General features: G+C 53.1%; 6 protein-coding genes across 6 annotated transcripts; 4 read left to right on the forward strand and 2 right to left on the reverse strand.

The window, feature by feature from the left end:
• Positions 1 to 5: 5 nt before the first annotated feature.
• On the forward strand, positions 6 to 3,470 carry BP01DRAFT_358110 (DDHD family phospholipase). The gene is made up of 4 exons (XM_025575360.1): positions 6 to 1,198; positions 1,254 to 2,568; positions 2,627 to 2,764; positions 2,818 to 3,470. Exons 1-4 carry the CDS (start codon positions 167 to 169, stop codon positions 3,282 to 3,284), a joined length of 2,952 nt encoding a protein of 983 aa, XP_025429919.1. The 5' UTR covers positions 6 to 166; the 3' UTR covers positions 3,285 to 3,470.
• A 99-nt stretch (positions 3,471 to 3,569) lies between these two features.
• Positions 3,570 to 6,092, reverse strand: BP01DRAFT_424515 (bifunctional molybdopterin adenylyltransferase MobB/molybdopterin molybdotransferase MoeA family protein). Its single transcript, XM_025579704.1, has 4 exons — positions 5,782 to 6,092; positions 5,683 to 5,723; positions 5,587 to 5,624; positions 3,570 to 5,536 (listed from the first exon to the last, which is right to left on the reverse strand). Exons 1-4 carry the CDS (start codon positions 6,052 to 6,054, stop codon positions 3,735 to 3,737), a joined length of 2,154 nt encoding a protein of 717 aa, XP_025429920.1. The 5' UTR covers positions 6,055 to 6,092; the 3' UTR covers positions 3,570 to 3,734.
• Positions 6,093 to 6,264: 172 nt separating this feature from the next.
• On the reverse strand, positions 6,265 to 7,512 carry BP01DRAFT_358114 (H(+)-transporting V0 sector ATPase subunit c''). The gene is made up of 5 exons (XM_025575361.1): positions 7,313 to 7,512; positions 7,207 to 7,241; positions 7,055 to 7,146; positions 6,687 to 6,995; positions 6,265 to 6,631 (listed from the first exon to the last, which is right to left on the reverse strand). The coding sequence occupies exons 1-5, from the start codon at positions 7,368 to 7,370 to the stop codon at positions 6,523 to 6,525; spliced, it is 603 nt and encodes a 200-aa protein (XP_025429921.1). The 5' UTR covers positions 7,371 to 7,512; the 3' UTR covers positions 6,265 to 6,522.
• Positions 7,513 to 7,700: 188 nt separating this feature from the next.
• On the forward strand, positions 7,701 to 9,097 carry BP01DRAFT_322291 (Rab family GTPase YPT6). Its single transcript, XM_025572756.1, has 5 exons — positions 7,701 to 8,044; positions 8,107 to 8,132; positions 8,198 to 8,286; positions 8,373 to 8,775; positions 8,835 to 9,097. Exons 1-5 carry the CDS (start codon positions 7,992 to 7,994, stop codon positions 8,891 to 8,893), a joined length of 630 nt encoding a protein of 209 aa, XP_025429922.1. The 5' UTR covers positions 7,701 to 7,991; the 3' UTR covers positions 8,894 to 9,097.
• Positions 9,098 to 10,218: 1,121 nt separating this feature from the next.
• Positions 10,219 to 11,797, forward strand: BP01DRAFT_358117 (inositol phosphorylceramide synthase regulatory subunit KEI1). Its single transcript, XM_025575362.1, has 2 exons — positions 10,219 to 10,358; positions 10,486 to 11,797. Exons 1-2 carry the CDS (start codon positions 10,317 to 10,319, stop codon positions 11,458 to 11,460), a joined length of 1,017 nt encoding a protein of 338 aa, XP_025429923.1. The 5' UTR covers positions 10,219 to 10,316; the 3' UTR covers positions 11,461 to 11,797.
• Positions 11,798 to 12,686: 889 nt separating this feature from the next.
• BP01DRAFT_393022 (sulfite reductase (NADPH) subunit beta) lies at positions 12,687 to 17,948 on the forward strand. The gene is made up of 4 exons (XM_025578198.1): positions 12,687 to 12,981; positions 13,087 to 13,226; positions 13,294 to 17,679; positions 17,752 to 17,948. Exons 1-4 carry the CDS (start codon positions 12,951 to 12,953, stop codon positions 17,776 to 17,778), a joined length of 4,584 nt encoding a protein of 1,527 aa, XP_025429924.1. The 5' UTR covers positions 12,687 to 12,950; the 3' UTR covers positions 17,779 to 17,948.
• Positions 17,949 to 17,973: the final 25 nt, after the last annotated feature.

Here is a 17,973-nt window from a genome sequence, read left to right on the forward strand (position 1 = left end):
AGCACGCGTTGCACTCACCATCCCCAAAGCGACTTTTTTTTGTGCTACACTGTGCCATCGCTACTCATTCTCAGGCTGTCTCGGATTTTTTTTTTTTGACTAGCTTGTGTTAAACTTCTGTCCCTCGACAGATACAGGGACATTGACCCTGCTCCCTGCCATCACAATGGCCGCTCCCATCCATACCTATGGACCTTCATGTTTCCTGGCAGCTGATGCGACAGATCCCGCCGCTTGGCTTTCCTCTGAAACTCCCCCGACCGTACGGCCTCAATTCTTTTACACCTCGCCGCTTCCCATAGATGACCCTTTGACTGCGCTGCCCGCTCCAACTGGCGGTCAAGGATCCGCCAATGCAAAAGCTCCGCTTCGACCATTTTCAGTTCGGGATGACGCCACTCTGGAGGAAGCCTGGCGGTCACTACAAAAGAGCCGAAGAGAAGGTCTGATCGCGAGGGCTAAGGCACAAGAAGGTCGTTCCTCTAAAAGAAACTCGGGGATAATTGTGCCAGGGCAGGAACCTACCTCTAGCGCGGATGGGAAGAAACGGGTTGGGATATCCGTAAGCTCAAGCTTGGATGACCACCAGGGCAAACAGAGCAATACCACTCCACTGTCTTTGGATGACAAAGCGCTGAAGAGCTTTAGAGGGCGCTTCAGAACCGAGTTTGGAAGCTCTGGCCCCGAGGTTGAGCATGAGGGAGTCCGGAAAAGGTCTCGTACGCTTGAGACTAACTCAAAGGAAAACCTGAGACCCAATAAGCTCCAGCACAAGGCCAGAGAGCCAGTTTCTCGTGATGATACCGATCCTGCTACGGCGTTTAAACCCAGCAGCTCGCTACGGGCGGAGGACACGACCCTCGACAGCGGTGAGAGCGTCAGCTCCAGGGGCAACAGCTCGCGGGATGCGAGTATGAGTGGTTCTCCATTCATCAGAGCTCCTATTCACAAACCACAAAGTCTCTTAGGAAGATCCATCGAGTCAAGCTCCTCGAGAGACGCCGCCAATCCAGACTCTCCGACAGATGCGACTGTTCACGCCGCAGCCAAGCGCTCTGGTTTGAGGACGAGCGTCGACCAGCTATCGCTTGAGGAATCTGAGGTGCATTCGCAGGAGTCCGAACAGATTGCTGACACACAGTGGAAGATCCCAGTGGGTGCTTCCCGGCTTCACCTTGTTGAATTACCGAAGCTAAAGGTATAGTACTCTTGCATGAAGCTCTGAACTGCCAAATTTTTAATCTGTGCAATAGATGAAGCCGATATATTGGAGCCCATTGCACGATATCTCAAACGTCGTTCGTGCGACATGGTTCTACAAGAATACTATGTTGCCAGTTGAGACCGAGCTTGCTAACAAACTGGAAGATGGGTATCTCTACCTGAAGCCGTGGACAGAGACATGGCAGGACGAACTCAACAGCTGTGTCGAGAGCGGTGCTGATGCGGAGCTGAAGGTAGTTCACAGGCTCTGGCCCAAAGAGGACCCGACGCGACCTTCGACAGCCGCAGCTGCTCCCCCTGATGGCACTCCATCCGCTGCTCACGCAGTGGAACAACCCGAGCATTCTGCTGATAACCCTTTGGTCTTCGACGAAAACCGTGCTGCTGGAGCTACTCCGATGCAGTCCGAATCCATCAAACCCTTTCTAAACTCTAGTGTCATCTATGCTGATTGGAGGGAGGCACAGATCCTGCGACCCAGCCTTCTGCCATCTGTATCTCGCGGCCGACGACCGCTCAGCGCGATTCGTAAGGGCAGACAGATTGGTATTCCTGTAGTCCGTGGTTTCAGTCGTCGCTTGTGGGACCGTCTACACCCTAGCAAACCGAGTCCTGTAGAAGTGAGGAACTACCTTCGAAGCACCCAGACCCGAGCAATGTCCACATCCGGAGAGCCAGTATGTTATGCCTGTGCGATAGAAGAATTACGGCCAGCTCCAACGGATCTCGTCCTTGTCATTCACGGTATAGGTCAGAAGCTATCAGAACGAATGGAAAGCTTTCATTTCACACATGCGATCAATGCCTTCCGCAGGACCATCAATATGGAGTTGAATAGCGAGCCCGTGTGGCCACACGTACGTCCAGGACACGGAGGAATCATGGCCTTGCCTGTGAACTGGCGCTCAACACTGTCCCTGGATGAAGCCAATCTTGAGTCTCCTGGGGCCGGAGACCCAGCTTCCAATCACTACTCCCTGAAGGACATCACCCCGGAAACCATTCCCGCTGTCAGATCCCTGATCAGCGACGTCATGCTGGACATTCCATACTATCTCTCGCATCACAAGCCCAAGATGATTCAAGCAGTTGTCAAAGAGGCCAACCGTATTTTCCGGTTGTGGTGCGAAAACAACCCGGGATTTCAACAGCATGGCCGAGTCCATCTGCTCGCCCATTCCCTTGGCAGTGCTATGGCCCTCGACATCCTCAGTCATCAACCAACAAAAGTCCCTCGGTTCGATTTCTCCACGACAAGTGTACATGGGGACATTTTCGAGTTCGACACGAAGAACCTGTTCATTTGTGGCAGCCCCGCTGGATTTTTCTTGCTGCTCAACAAAGGTATGTCTTCTCCTGTCGGACATTCCCGGAGCCCAAGCTAACACGCAACTTCTCCCAGCAAACCTGCTTCCCCGTCGAGGCCGTGACAAACCAGGCTGCGAAGGTGATGACCGTCTCCCGGGCGTCGCAGGCGAAGCCGACACCTACGGCTGCCTAGCCGTCGACAACCTCTATAATATCATGCACACCACAGACCGTAAGCGGCTTCCCAAACCATCTAGCTAAGCCCAAGACTAACCCAGCCCGAAGCAATCGCCTATCGTGTCAATGCGGCTGTAGACAGTGGCTTAGCCGCCTCCCTCAAACCCGCCTCCATTCCCACCACAACCTCTAGCCTCTGGTCCTCCTTCGGCAGCGTCTTCCGCTGGTCCACCACCGGCACCAGCACCGCCGACACTGTTCTCCGGCCCGCCCCCATCACCAAGCTCCCGACGCAGGTTGAGCTCGAAACCCACGATTTCACGCGCGAGGAAATCGCCGAGAAACGCATGCTCCTGCTCAACGACAACGGGCAGATTGACTACTACCTGTCTGGGGGCGGCGGGCCGCTCAACATTCAGTACTTGAACATGCTGAGCGCGCATAGCAGTTACTGGACGCTGACAGACTTTGTACGCTTCGTGGTGATTGAGATTGCGCGCAAGCAGGGGCGCGATGCCACATTGCCTGGGTTGAGGGCGGAGAAGAAGAAGGGGTGGAGGGTTAGTAAGGGCTGATGATCCATTCTGTGCCTTTGACTGGTGCGGTTATGAAGGGCTTGGGCTCGGGGGCTTGAGGTTGTACGATGGGTTGGTTTGCTGGGGTGGAGTTCTCGGGAATTGATACCCAGTCTTCTTGTTTCATTCTTCACTATAATTCTGGCTTCTAGCTTTCGGTTGATAGTCACAAGATCTTTTTCACGGAGTAGGGGGTGGGCTTTGGGTTTTTCGGTACATATAGATAGATTGGTGTTCATCATCACATATTCTCAAGTTATGGGTTCCTCTCTTAGCATCACGATACTTCCTGCAATTATAGTAATTTTGAACTCGTGTGAAGCGTTTCAAACAAAGGCCAGGATCGGCCCTATCGACAAGAGTTGCTTAGTCTTCATGTTTTAGGACTAATGATTAAGTCAAATCCATTTTGGCATCCAGTATACATGATGTCCTACAGCCTACCACGACTCAAACACCCGCCACAACTGACCCCAGCATCAGCGCTTCCACTAAAGCCCCCTCGTCCACCTTCCCCCTTCCAGGCCGAACCACGACCAACGCATTTGCACTGGCCAGACTACCTACCCTGGAACTCCGCTGGCCCACCCCCTCCACCCCGGTACTTGTGGCGTACAACCGCCCATCCGACCTGGATGCCGTGACAACCGCCCGGTGATAATCGGTGCGTTTCGGGTCCGCAGGGAACGGATGCGCCAGCGTGACCGACACCAGCGGCAAGCCCAGCGATGACGGGGAGGGTACTGGTGCAACAGACCCTGCCCCTTGCCTCCGGCCCATACCCATCAGTTTGTGCAGCGACGGCAAAACGAACAGATTGAGGGTGACCAGGGCGGAAGCCGGGTTACCGGGGAGGGCGAAGATGAGTTTGTTGTGGCGTTCCTGCTGCTGGCCCTGCTGCGCGGCGCCGGAGGAGGAAGGTTTGAAGGGCACGGTGGCGAAAGTGGTTGGTTTACCGGGCTTCATCGAGACGCGGCCGAAGTGGATGGTGCCGCCGAGGGAGCGTTCGATGGTCGGTTTGAGGAGGTCCAGCTCGCCCATGGAGACGCCACCGGTAGTGATAATGACGTCGACGCTGTGCTGCGCGGTGCCGACACCACGTAGGGCATCGCGGAGGTGCTGTTCGAGTTCGCCAGCCGGCGTGTCGCGCGCGATGCCCAGGTCCACGGTGGGGAAGCCCCAGGAGGTGAGGCAGCTAAGGAGGGAGAGGCGGTTCGAGTCCCGGATCTGCCCGCCGGTGAGCTTGCGCGGGTCGTTGTGTTCAACGAGTTCGTCGCCAGTACTGAGGACGCCCACGCGCGGCTTCTGGTAGATTTTGACCGTCCGTGTGCCTGTGGCTGCTAGGAGGCCGATCTCACCGCCGACGGAGGTGATGAGGTCGCCCTGGCGGAGGATGAGGGAGCCCAGGGCGACGTCGCTGCCGGGCTCGCGAACATTCTCGCCGGGTTGGATCTCGGAGGTAAGGATCTCGACCGTCGCTTCTTCTAGTCCGTCGGGAGTGGAGCTGGCGAGAACGGTATCTTCAACCATGACAACCGCGTTGGCGTTCGGGGGCAGTGGAGCGCCGGTGGTGATGCGGGCAATGGTCCCAGGCTCCAGGGGAGTGAGTGTCCCGCCCTCGTTGGCATGCGTGATCGAGGCTACAGGGAAAATACCGCGGGTGTTGGGGCCGGAGTTGGGTGTTTCGGGAGCAATCACAGCGTATCCGTCAACGATGCTGGCTCGGTATGCCGGAACCGCTTCGGCTGCGTAAATATCCTCGGCGACCACAGACCCGACTATAGCTGTGGTTACGGGGGCCTCGATGATGTTGGGTTCGGGCGTGTGCTCGCTGATAAGCTTGAGTGCTTCATCAACAGAGAGCATCGGGTATGGGGATTCTCTATAACGACGGTTTGGCCCTGCATTCGGGTCGTTAGACTGTGGCCGTTCGGAGGGATTGGTATGTGCTCTGGGTATGGCGTGGCCATGGGAGTGACCGTGGCTGTGGTCGTGATGGTGATGATGGTGATGAGCGTGACTGGCTGGCTGAGGAGGAGAAGAAGAAGAAGACACTCCTGCGTCAGCCTCTAGCTTTTTGATGCCACCTGCATGAAGAGCTCGAGAATTTGCACCAGCTGCTTGGCTGCATGCGTGGGGAAGAAGCTTAATGATTGCTTCCAGGTTCTCTTTGGCCCCTTTGGGAGAACCAGGCAGGGTCACGATCAAGGTTTTGTCACGCACGCCGGCAACGGGTCTCGACATCATGGCAACTGGGAATCATGAGCAAGTACGTCCACGCATGCATCGCAGTGAGCCTTACACGGTGTGACTTTTAAAGATGCAGCAAGCATGCCGTGTCTTCATCTCAGTCAGTCATGGTCTGACAAAAATTTGAATTGGGTCCGAATTTACTCACACAAGGCCGGAGGCATGGCGGTGGATGAGAGGTGAGACGGCCTGAATTGCCATCTTAGTGATGACGATGGGATTGGAGAAAGATAGGCAGTAGACAGACCTCAGGCGTTATGTCCTTGGATGCAAAACCTGTGCCCCCACTGACACAAATGAAGTTCACCCAATCTGGTCCATCTGTCCAGCCACAAATAGCACGTTGGATCTCCAGCACATCATCTGGGACAATCTTGATGATGGGCTGGTCCCAGGTGTTCGAGCCCGCGGTCGAAAAGACATTTGTGAGAGCATCGCCAACCTTGTCGGTTGACGGATCTTTGGAAGCGGTGTCAGATACCACTAGGATGGCTGCCTTGAGAAGGGTAGTGTCGGCCATCGTAAGCAAGTTGTTGTTATTGTTGTTGTTGCTGCAGGTGAGGGGTATTGGAGGAGAGGCTACGATATCGGCGGGGAAAAGCGATAAGCAATAAAGAGCGGAGAGGAGCGGAGACGCTATCACCGCCGGAATGCGCCATCACCACCAGGATGCATATACATTCTATACGTGTACACGTCCTTTAGTCAATTGAGATACCACAGATCTTCACCACTTTTATATTCTTAGGTCAGCCCCGCTGCCAATTACTATACATCTCTTTCTCCATCGCAATATCAGGCCAAGCAGCGAGATTAACAATGCATTTCGCACGCATAGCCAAAACAAGGTTCTACATTTGAATCGAATCCGTACGCCCCGATGCAGTAGATAAAGGATGACAACGAACATAAAACGAGACGACAAACGTGATATAAGTCATACAATTCATCCCCACCAACAACAAGCTTCAGCGCGATCGCTACGCTCTCAAGCGGCACCGAAGTCCAGTGCCTTGCCACCCACCAAAAGTCCAACAATGAGACCGAAGAGACCGAGGACAGAGCTGAAAATCTCAATGACGAGGATCTTGACGAACCTGTTTTGTATAATGTTAGCAACCACTCTGCGATTGATGGATTGGGACGACGAACAAGCTAGGGTCCGCAGCATCGGCCAAAGCTGCACCACTACCATTGATGCCGACAGAGATACCACAGATCAGATTGCATGCGCCAACGGTAATACCCGCCCAGAAAAGTGCGTAGCCAGTGTAGTAGTCGCTTCCAGAGAAGATACCATCGTTATCAACAAGGTTGAGTTTGGAGGAGAAAACGATCGCCATGATAACACCGTAAATGGCGACGACCTCGCAGAAAATGATAGAGATCAAGTTCTTGGTACGGATTCTGGGTGCCTTGACACCACCGCCGACGATGGAAGACCCCGTTAGGAAGATACCCCTATGAGATCATTTCTCAGCAAGTGCTACGATCGCATCGGATGGGGGAAGTTTTCATACCATCCAGCGCCGACGACCGACAGGCCAATGCACATGGCAATACCAAGGTTGGCCCAAGCGTAAGGGGAGACTGACTCCAAGAAGTAGCCGACCTGTATGGGATTAGCATGAACTCGGCCGCGAGCCGTGGAGCGAGTGTATTTGTCGCTTACATTGAACCGCTCACCCTGGCCAGTAAGGAGCAGATCTAAACCAAGCAAGAGACCGGATTAGTGTCTATTCGGACTTCTGTGCAGCAGAAAGAGTCGGGTTCCTCACATAGTCCCCACACCAGGAGGGCCACGAATACAACACCGGTGAAATAGCGGAGAACCATGGTGGATGTCCCTATGCGTTATCTAAATTTATGGGAGGTAAAGAAACGGCCCAGAAGGAGTAAGAAGAAGAGGCCTCAGTAAACGAGGGCGGGGAGGCGGACAAGGAGATAAGTAGAGAGCAATAGGGACAGCAGAGAGCTTCAACAGTGATAGATAGATAGATCCAAGCAAGCAAGCAAGCAGGTGGTGGTGAGTCGGGCCGAGAATTAATCCGGTTGCGGACTGAGGCTCCCACTGGGCGGTCAAGCTTACCTTAGTTAATTCATAATTAATCTAAGTTGAAATGTGTACTCCGTAAGTAGTCAACTGGCATGACTACTGTACGGTCTGTCATCAGAAGTTCCCCGGACGGAACCCATGGGTCAAACCAGCGATTTATTTGTCCCGTTAGACTTTAGTTAATCTGCTCCTCGCTTTCTCTCTCCCCCTCCCCCTCTTCTCTACCACAATTACAATCTCCTCCGATCCCTCGACACAAGTCTTCTTCTGCTTCTCACAACTACCCCTCAATTCCTGCTGCACTCCCTTCTCAAAATCTCGCTCACCGATCCACGACTCCATCCGCAACGGATCTCCCGCTACCCCTGATTTCGCCGCTTCAAACCACATTTCCGTAGACCATGGCTTCCACCTCCGGAGTAGGGTCGTATTCGAACCCTTTGAAGAAATTCAAGTATGCAGCACGAAGAACAACAGCTCGGTAGCTGCTTGAGCCGATCGCTAATCGGATTGCAGGCTGGTTTTCTTGGGAGAACAGAGTGGTACGAATATCCTCCGCGACATCATATCTCCTCTCGCCACAATGGACCTGACACTCGCCCTGCAGTGGGAAAAACTTCCCTGATCACGAGATTTATGTATGACTCCTTCGACAACACATATCAAGCCACAATTGGAATCGACTTCTTGTCCAAGGTACCTACCGTCCGCCCGGTCGACGTTGCCCTTTCGGAAACAGCTGCGTAATTGATTGAAACTAAACGAATGCTGTTGCTACACAGACAATGTACCTGGAAGATAGGACTGTTCGCCTTCAGCTCTGGGATACTGCCGGTCAAGAGCGATTCCGTTCCCTGATTCCCTCCTACATTCGAGATTCGAGTGTCGCCGTGGTGGTCTACGATATTTCCAATGCCAAGTCCTTCCAGAACACCCGGAAATGGATCGATGATGTCCGCGGAGAGCGTGGTAACGATGTCATCATTGTTTTGGTAGGCAACAAGACGGATTTGAACGACAAGCGCGAGGTTACGACGGCGCAGGGTGAAGAGGAGGCCAAGAAAAATGGACTGATGTTCATTGAAACGAGTGCGAAGGTTGGCCACAATGTCAAGCAGCTTTTCCGGAGAATTGCCCAGGCCCTACCGGGCATGGAGGGAGAAGGCAACAGGGGAGACAACCAAAGTCTGTTTTTCCCTTCGGATTATACCCCTGTCGGACGAAGCCCCGCTGACATTTCACAGTGATTGATGTTAACATTAGCCCGAAAGAGACTACGACCAATGATGGATGCGCGTGCTAAGTACTGCTCGGCAGGTGCCGACTCAGACTCTTCTTATAATCTTCTTCTTACTCTCCTGCCTAAACCTCAATGACGAGGCATGAGATTGTCTATAATGTTTCCGCATCGTCAACATGTACATTTCCTCCTGTCCCCTTCTTTCGAGTGAATAGCGTGTCTAGATCAAGCTTCAACATTTCGTCTAATCTTAATCGGAATGAATCCTTTTGACGCCGCTTTGCGTGCTGAAGGACGTCGGAAACCGTAAGCGTCATGCTTGCCGTATGTACTTCTCCAGACTGGACTTGTATTACGCTCGCCAGGTGATAGTTGGGGGTACCGTTTGACCGTTTTGAAGAACGGTCCTCGACGAGAGTTTGACGGTGGTTGGTTTTGACGTTGTCGATCTGGCTTTCATAGGCCGATGCACTCATCTGCATGGTTAGCTAAGAGTTTTGGATCTAACTTACAGATTTGGCGCGCGGATGTCAGTCGTAATGATCATCGAGTTCGATTTAACCATGGAATGAACCTTTCGGATCACCATGTATATATATCTCTCTCTCCCTCGCAGCAAGGCAACTTTCACCTCCAATTCTTCCTGCACGGCATGTTTGCGAGGGATACATGGCGTAAGCAAATCCTACTGGAGGCTTAGAGCAACCCCTGAACAAAACTTTCAACCTAGGATGCTTGTGATTATGCAAGATGGAGCAAGCAACAACAACCTTTGGTCGTACTCGTATTTGTCGGTGGGCGGAAAGCGAAATAATGTGCATAAGAGGCTGCCTCTTGGCCAAAGTGGGTTTTCAATGCGGCTGTTAATCAGTAGTTCGATTTCAGCCCCAGGGGTGGGAGACATTCAGCTTGGAAGTCTGTACTTACGAGAATTGGTAGGAGGGAAAGCTAACTTAAACCAAACTGCAGTGACAATAAATATGTAAACTACCTCGTGTCAGATAGACATCACAAAAAAAGTCTGAGTGCATTGTAATGGTGTAGATACGTCACTCATTCAGTATATTTCAAGAGGGGACAAGGCAGCGATCGGCGGACCCGACCGGATACAAACCGCGCCCCTGGGCCAATTACCCGCAAATTGGGCGCCTAGCGTTACTTTTTCTCTCTATCACTTGACTACCAACGTTAACCTGCAACCTGGAAGGTGCGGAAGTAACTCTTCCAGTTAGTACTTGAGGTCCCTTGAAGGACTAACTACTAAGTTAAAACTGCCCCCTTCCCGGCCCTTCACCAGCCACTGAACCCCCCCCCCTCCCCTCCCTCTGTTCTTCCACTCCCGTCGTCACCTTCCATTCCTTTGCCTCTTTTCGTCACTCCCTTTCTCATTATTCACAACCACCCCATACATCCTCATTTCTCTATCCTATCCTCTTATCGTTCTGGCACATTTCCCCTCCCATTTCCCCCCTCAAATCACTTCATCATGGGGTTTTCAACCCGTCTCCTCCGCATCCCGCGGCCAGAGGTATGTGTCTCGCAGCGGATTACTGATGAAAAATTCACGGTGTTCCGCCTGTCTCCGCTGCTCCGGTCGCTGTTCTTGAATTGAAGCTGACTTAGCCCAATCCCGGCTGGTCCGGTTCGCGACACAGACCTTTCTCTATGTTATGAGTCTTCAGACTGGTGCTTCTTTGATCACTTTATCGTTACTGCTCAACAAAATTAGCGGTCTCTATGGCTTGCTCGCCCTCTTGACCGGTTACCATCTCTCACCCGTACAACTGTCGATGTACCTGTATTCGCTCCTCGCCCTGGGTCTCGTCACATATCTCTTTCCGCACATTCGCAAACAGTCGCCCTTGCAATGCCTCGCGCTCGCCTGGCTCTACGTCCTCGATAGCATCACCAACGCAGCGTATACTACTGCCTTTGGTGTCACATGGTTCCTCGTTATATCTCAGCATTACGACAATGGAAGCGCCTCCGGACCGGGCGCAGAGACCATCGCACAAACCGCCGGTTTCACCAGTCCAAAGTACGACTCCTCACACAAGAGCCAAGCCGACCACTATGCAAGGAGACAGGATGCTCTAGGCAACGCTGTGTCCCAGCCGGAGAGCTTCCAAAGCATCGTCTTCATCTGCCTGCTGTGGACTATTCGCATTTATTTCGTCTTTGTAATGCTGGCGTTCGCGCGACAGGCCCTCCGTCTCTACGTTGCTGTGCCGCGACACACCCAGCTACCCACCCACAGCCGCAACACCTCAATTGCTAGCGTGGCCAGCGTCGCCGATATTGACCGGGAACCCTTCTCTGCGCACAGCCCCGATGGCCAAGGCTGGCAGGGTAAGCTTGGACGAATTATGATTAGTATTGGCCGCAACTACTGGTTGGGCGAAGATGAAGAGGGTGGCAATTGGGTGAACACTCTCAACCGCAATTTCCGCGCCCGCAACGCAGAACCTGAGCTTCCTGGTCCCCTCGAAAGAGAAAGGAGACGGCGGTCGGGTACCGGTCCTCCCCAACCATCTCAGTCGACAGTTCAAGCGGCCGCCTTGCTGCAGCCGGTTCACGAACACGTACCGGGAGCGAATGGAAAGATGCATGGGTGGAACGATGGCCGGTAGCCTCTGACGCAGAGTAGCTGGCTATTATCCAGCATTGCCGACCAGGTCGGGCGATAGTTCTCACTCGTTGTGAAAACGTTGAGAGATTTGCGCCTCCGCAGGAGTGAGATCTGTCGAGCACTTGATCCCGATAGGTTCGCGCCCTTGTTCGAGGTACTACCACTCCTCCACTTTCTGCCATCGACTTGTCATACATCTCTTTTTCAAAGCCCTGTTATTTACTCTTACGATCTACATACTTTTCTTTACGAACCGGACAAGTGGGCAACGGCTGGAGTGATGGACATACCTGCCTCAATTTCTACCCCTCCTTGTCCTCCAGGGAGGCGTTGGTGACATTCAGGCGTGTGAAGGCGGTGGGCGGGGGGTCACATTGTTGGGAGGTGGACATAATAGGTCACTTTCATGAGGTCTTATGATGCCCTTTCTGTATTTGGCGTATGGGACATGTACATTGCTTGCTTAGGATATTCGGGGGCTGGGGGGTGATTGTGGCGTCTTCAGGGTACATTTTGCGTGCATCGTGCTAGGGATCTGCATATATTTCCGACCATAGTTTTGCCCCAAGAGCTTGCATCATATGATGTGCAGAGCATACATACATATTATATTTCTATTTTAGATTCCACTCTCCGTGCAACTGATTATCAGTAACCCTCCTGTTTGGGGATTCAAACGCCGTTACGCGAAGTCCCGACCCCGGGCTCTCGACCGAGAACGTGGTGGCTGCGCGAGTTCGGTTCAGCTGCAGGTCTGCGGGCCAAATGACCTCAAATCAGTAACGGAGGGATGTGGAGTTGATGACTCAATCTCCGCGAACGTCGGCTTCACCTTAAAGGTAGATAGTATAATTGGTAGGAGTACAGAGTACTAGGTCAACTCATACTCATAAACTAGTCTAAGTAATATGTAACTACAACATGGATACCTTAGTCATGTACTGTAAAGATTGAAATGAATTGTCCCCGGCATTCGAAGCAAAACCCACCGAGCCCGGCCCCAAAAAAAGTGACGTGCTCGAACCCAGGTCACGGGACTTCCGCACTTTCCTCTGTTCAGCCTGTTTGCACCTTCCCTCACCTGCAGTTTGCATCGATGTCGTGATCGCAGTCCAATCAAATGGGGCGTAATCTAACCCCCGATGGCGGAGATGGACCCAAATCTATGAGACGAACAAGACTCCTGCTGCTGCTTAAACCTAGACTGATTCATACTGGCAAAGGAAAGAAAAAAAAAATTAAAGGAGACTACGGTAAATCAGTTGTGCCAAAACTATTTATCTTTCTCCTGTACATCCTCTTTTTTTTTCTTTCTACTTTCCCCTCACCTCCACTCCCTCCTCCCTCATACCCTCTGCATTGTCTCTGATTTTGAGTGGGGAATCACCGTATGCGGTGATATCCAATTTCTCGATCTCTCAACTCCCCTCCCTCCCCCTCCATTCATCCCATCAACCTGCGCATTCAGTTGCGTAGCAAGCCATTGTCAACATGGTCTCTATCCAAACCGCTGGAGAAGCAGGTATGTCCACTTTAAATTTCTGTTCTCTTCAATGAAACATTGGAACATGTTATAGTCCTACTAAACGTTCCGGGTTTGATGGCTGATTCATGTGCTTTTATTCAGTGGCAAGAATCGCCTACCTTACTAGCGATGTCGTCCTCTCCGTTCAACCCTCTCTGCAGGCAGATTCCTTGTTCTCCAAGACTCTGAAGACTCTCAAGACGAACAACATCCCGAGCGTCTTGCCTAGAAACAACCCAGAGGTATACACGACCTCATCCCAAATCCGAAATGTAAAGTGGTATAAATCAAATGCTAACAGCTCTCCAGGTTGTGGCTGTGCGATATAATGAGGATCCTCTTCTTTCTGCTTTCCATCCCCTGCAGACTGGCAATGCCGTGTCCGTCGTCACCAGCTCTTCTGCCCTACTCTCCTCGATCCCTCACCTCTACCGACTAGCGAATAACCCTATTGTCCTCCACGTCGCTTTGGAGCCCTACCCGTTCCCAGACTACTCTGTGATCAGCTCGATCCGTCAGTGTGGTTTCACCTTCCTTCACTCGGAGACTCTTCAGGAGGCTCAGGATATCGCTATCACTGCACATGCCTTGGCCCGCAAGTCTGGCAAGGGTGTCATCCATTTCTTCGATCCTGCCAACTCCGCACGCGATGATGCTATCATAGAGGAGAATGCCGATGTCGTACGGTCTCTGTTGAGCCTAGGTTCAGATGCAGCCACTCATTCCGCGGGCTCGGGTGTCCAGACGCTATACACTGATTCGGGCCGTGTCGCCACCGTTACTGAAGAGGCCGTTGAGAGCACCAACCAGCAGACTGAGGGCAGCTCCACGCCTGCTCAAGCCTCGCAGCTCTCTACCAGCGTAAGCCTTGACAACTCTTCCGTTGGCTCATCCCGCCGGGACAGCAGCACTGACAGCCGTGGATCGAGCTCCGCTGCTACCACCGTTGATGCTTCGTCAGTTCGCCCTGTCAGCGCTGCTGATGTCTTCGAGTGGACTTCTCAGATCTGGAAGGGTCTTTCTGAGGCGGTCGGACGCAACTACCGTGCTATCGAGTACACCGGTCCCTCTGATGCTAAGTCGGCCATTTTCGTATTCGGTTCGACCGGTGTGTTCGCCGATGTCTTGGGCAAGGAGGAGACTGGTGAGCTGAGCAGTGTGGGACTGATCACTGCCCGCCTGTACCGCCCCTGGGTTGGTGGTCAGATTATCAACTCGATTCCTAGCTCTGTGGAGAAAATCGCGGTTCTCGAGCAGGTTCGGAAGACCACCAAGTGGGGTCCTTCTTTCATGGATCTCCTCTCCAGCCTTTCTCCTTCGACTGCCGGTCGGTCTACGCCCCAAATTGTTGGGTACAGGCTCGGATACGTTGAGCCTTCGACTGCGGTTCAGGCTCTCCGTGGCATTGTTCATAACCTGAACTCCTCCTCTCCCATTCAGAACTTGGAGATCGGAAGCTCCAAGGTTCCTGCCCTGCAGACTGCCCTCGAGCAACCCCATCTCGAAAATGCCTACATCAAGATCCTGAACCAGCTTTTCGGTGAACGCCTTCACGTGGCCAACCAGCTGGGTTCCAAGAATGCTGGTATCTCGGCCACTATCGCGGCCAGCCCCGAGTACGGATTCGGTGCCCTGATTGCTCGGCTGGAACACCGCAAGCGTTTCATTCGTGAGGTCGAAGAAGCTTCCAAGGCTACCACTTTTGCAACGGATGTTCCTCGCACTTGGCTCTCTAAGTGGGCTCTTAGCGCCGCGGATGCCTCCAAGGCCAACAAGCTGGCCCCCGATGTCATTGCGCGCTTGTCCAACGACGGCTCCCAGCTCGCTAGACAGCTTCTCGCTTCCAAGAAGCTCTTCTACGACGAGTCTCTGTGGCTGATCGGCTCTGACGCCTGGGCTTACGATCTCGGAAACTCGGGCGTTCACCACGTTCTCGCTTCCGGTGCCAACGTGAACATGCTTATCATCGATTCTCAGCCCTACTCGGAGCGCACCGCGTCCGATCCCACCCGCAGAAAGAAGGATATCGGTTTGTATGCTATGAACTACGGCAACGCCTATGTCGCTTCCGTCGCCGTGTACGGCTCCTACACTCAGGTGCTCCAGGCCATGGCCGAGGCTGAGAAGTTTGATGGTCCCTCCGTCATTGTTGCCTACTTGCCTTACAATCAAGAGAACGACTCTGCTTTGACTGTCCTCCAGGAGACCAAGAAAGCCGTTGATCTTGGATACTGGCCCTTGTACCGTTGGAACCCCGCCAATGAGGGGACGAGCGAGCCCAAGTTCAATCTGGACTCCGATCGCATCAGACGCGAGCTTGAGGAGTTCCTGCGCCGCGACAACCAGCTCACGCAGCTCACAAACCGTCAGCCTAAGTTCTCGTCCGTTCTTGCCGAGTCGTATGGTACCGAAGTCCGGGCATTGCAGAAGCGTCAGGCCAAGGACTCTTACGAGAAGCTGCTCGATGGTCTCTTCGGTGCTCCTTTGACTATTCTCTTCGCCTCGGATGGTGGTAATGCACAGAACATTGCCAAGCGTCTCGGTAACCGCGGTCGCGCTAGAGGTCTCAAGACCCTTGTCATGGCCATGGATGACTATCCCACTGAAGATCTTGCTACTGAGGAGAATGTGGTCTTCATCACCAGCACAGCTGGTCAGGGAGAGTTCCCCGTCAACGGTCGTGGTCTTTGGGAGTTCGTGAAGAACTCCGGCGACTTGGATCTTTCTTCCATCAATTACTCCGTCTTCGGTCTCGGTGACAGCCACTACTGGCCCCGCAAGGAGGATAAAATCTACTACAACAAGCCCGCCAAAGACCTCGATGCTCGTGTCGCCTTCCTGGGAGGTCGCAAGCTCACAGACATCGGATTGGGCGACGACCAGGACCCTGATGCTTACCAGACTGGTTACTCTGAATGGGAACCTCGTCTCTGGCAGTCTCTTGGTGTTGACAAGGTTGAAGGTCTGCCGGAGGAGCCGGCCCCGTTGACCAATGAAGACATTAAGATTCAATCCAATTTCCTGCGTGGTACCATTGCCGAAGGTCTCTTGGATGAGTCGACTGGAGCCATCTCGGCCAGTGATCAGCAGCTGACCAAGTTCCACGGAACTTACATGCAGGACGACCGTGATGTTCGTGATGAGCGCAAGGCACAAGGTCTTGAGCCTGCTTACAGCTTCATGATCCGTTGTCGCCTGCCCAGTGGTATTGCCACTCCTTGGCAGTGGCTGCAGATGGATGCCATCAGCAGCTCGCATGGTAACGAGACAATGAAGCTCACTACCAGACAGACCTTCCAGTTCCACGGTGTTATCAAGCGCAACCTTCGCGGCGCTATGCGTGCCATCAACAAGTCCTTGATGACTACCATTGCCGCCTGCGGTGATGTCAACCGTAATGTCATGTGTAGTTCACTGCCTGAGCTTTCCGCTTTTCACCGCGAAGCCCATGCTGTCTCTCAAAGAATCAGCGATCACCTTCTTCCCGCCACCAGCGCTTACCACGAAATCTGGCTCAAGGATGATGACGACAAGAAGGTCCAGGTCGCGGGTGATGCTGTCGTTGACCACGAGCCCCTTTACGGTCCTACCTACCTTCCTCGCAAGTTCAAGATCACAATCGCCATCCCTCCTCACAATGACACCGATGTCTACGCCCACGACATTGGTTTGATTGCCATCAAGGGTGCCGACGGGCACCTGGAGGGCTTCAACATCATTGCAGGTGGTGGTATGGGTACCACCCACAACAATAAGAAGACTTACCCTCAGACTGGACGTATGTTCGGTTACGTCCCAGCGGACCAGGCTCACATTGTCTGCGAGAAGATCATGCTCGTCCAGCGCGACCACGGAGACCGCAAGAACCGCAAGCACGCTCGTTTGAAGTACACCATTGACGACATGGGCGTCCCAGCCTTCAAGGAGAAGGTCGAGGCTCTCCTTCCGGAGGGTCTGCGCTTCGCTGAGCCCCGTCCCTTCAAGTTTGACTCCAATGTGGACACCTTCGGCTGGGTCAAGGACGAGAAGGGTCTTAACCACTTCACCTGCTTCATCGAGAACGGTCGTATTGAGGATACCGCCGACTTCAAGATGCGCACCGGTCTTCGCGAGCTGGCCAAGCTTGACAAGGGCGAGTTCCGTCTGACTGGTAACCAGCACGTGATTATCTCCAACATCAAGGATGAGGATCTTCCTGCGGTCAAGGAGCTGATGGCCAAGTACAAGCTCGACAACACCGCTTTCAGCGGCCTCCGCCTGTCCTCCTCCGCCTGTGTTGCCTTCCCTACTTGCGGTCTTGCTATGGCCGAATCAGAGCGTTACCTGCCTGTTCTCATTGGCAAGCTGGAGTCCACTTTGGAGGAGGTTGGCCTCGCTCAGGACAGCATTGTCATGCGTATGACTGGTTGTCCCAACGGCTGCGCCAGACCTTGGCTCGCTGAGGTTGCCTTCGTCGGCAAGGCGTACGGCGCGTACAACATGTATCTGGGTGGTGGTTACCACGGTCAGCGCTTGAACAAGCTGTACCGCTCTTCCATCAAGGAGGACGAGATTCTTGACATCATGAAGGGCCTGCTCAAGCGTTATGCTGCCGAGCGCAACACTGACGGCGAGGTCCCCGAGAGATTCGGAGACTGGTGTATCCGTGCTGGTGTGATCAAGGCCACAACTGATGGACAGAACTTCCACGAAGGAGTAAGTTAATCTTTGTTTTTTTTTTTTTTTTTTTTCCTTTCCGGTGAGTGCTTAGCTAACGATACATTTTAGGTTGCTGAGGAAGATGAGGAGGAGTAAGATATCGGCCGATGAGGTGTCGTGAGCACGATATACATGTCGCATTGTTCTCGTTGCATTGTGCTAAAAATAATTTATTGGATGAACTGTTCATGATCTTGGACGATGATACAGCTAGCTCTTTTGTACATACTTCTGATGACTAATTGTTTCTATACAACCAACCAAGCTTTACTTTCTGTCTCAGTAGAGAAA

This window comes from Aspergillus saccharolyticus (genome assembly GCF_003184585.1).
Source record: "Aspergillus saccharolyticus JOP 1030-1 unplaced genomic scaffold BP01scaffold_23, whole genome shotgun sequence".
Classification (NCBI taxonomy): domain Eukaryota; kingdom Fungi; phylum Ascomycota; class Eurotiomycetes; order Eurotiales; family Aspergillaceae; genus Aspergillus; species Aspergillus saccharolyticus.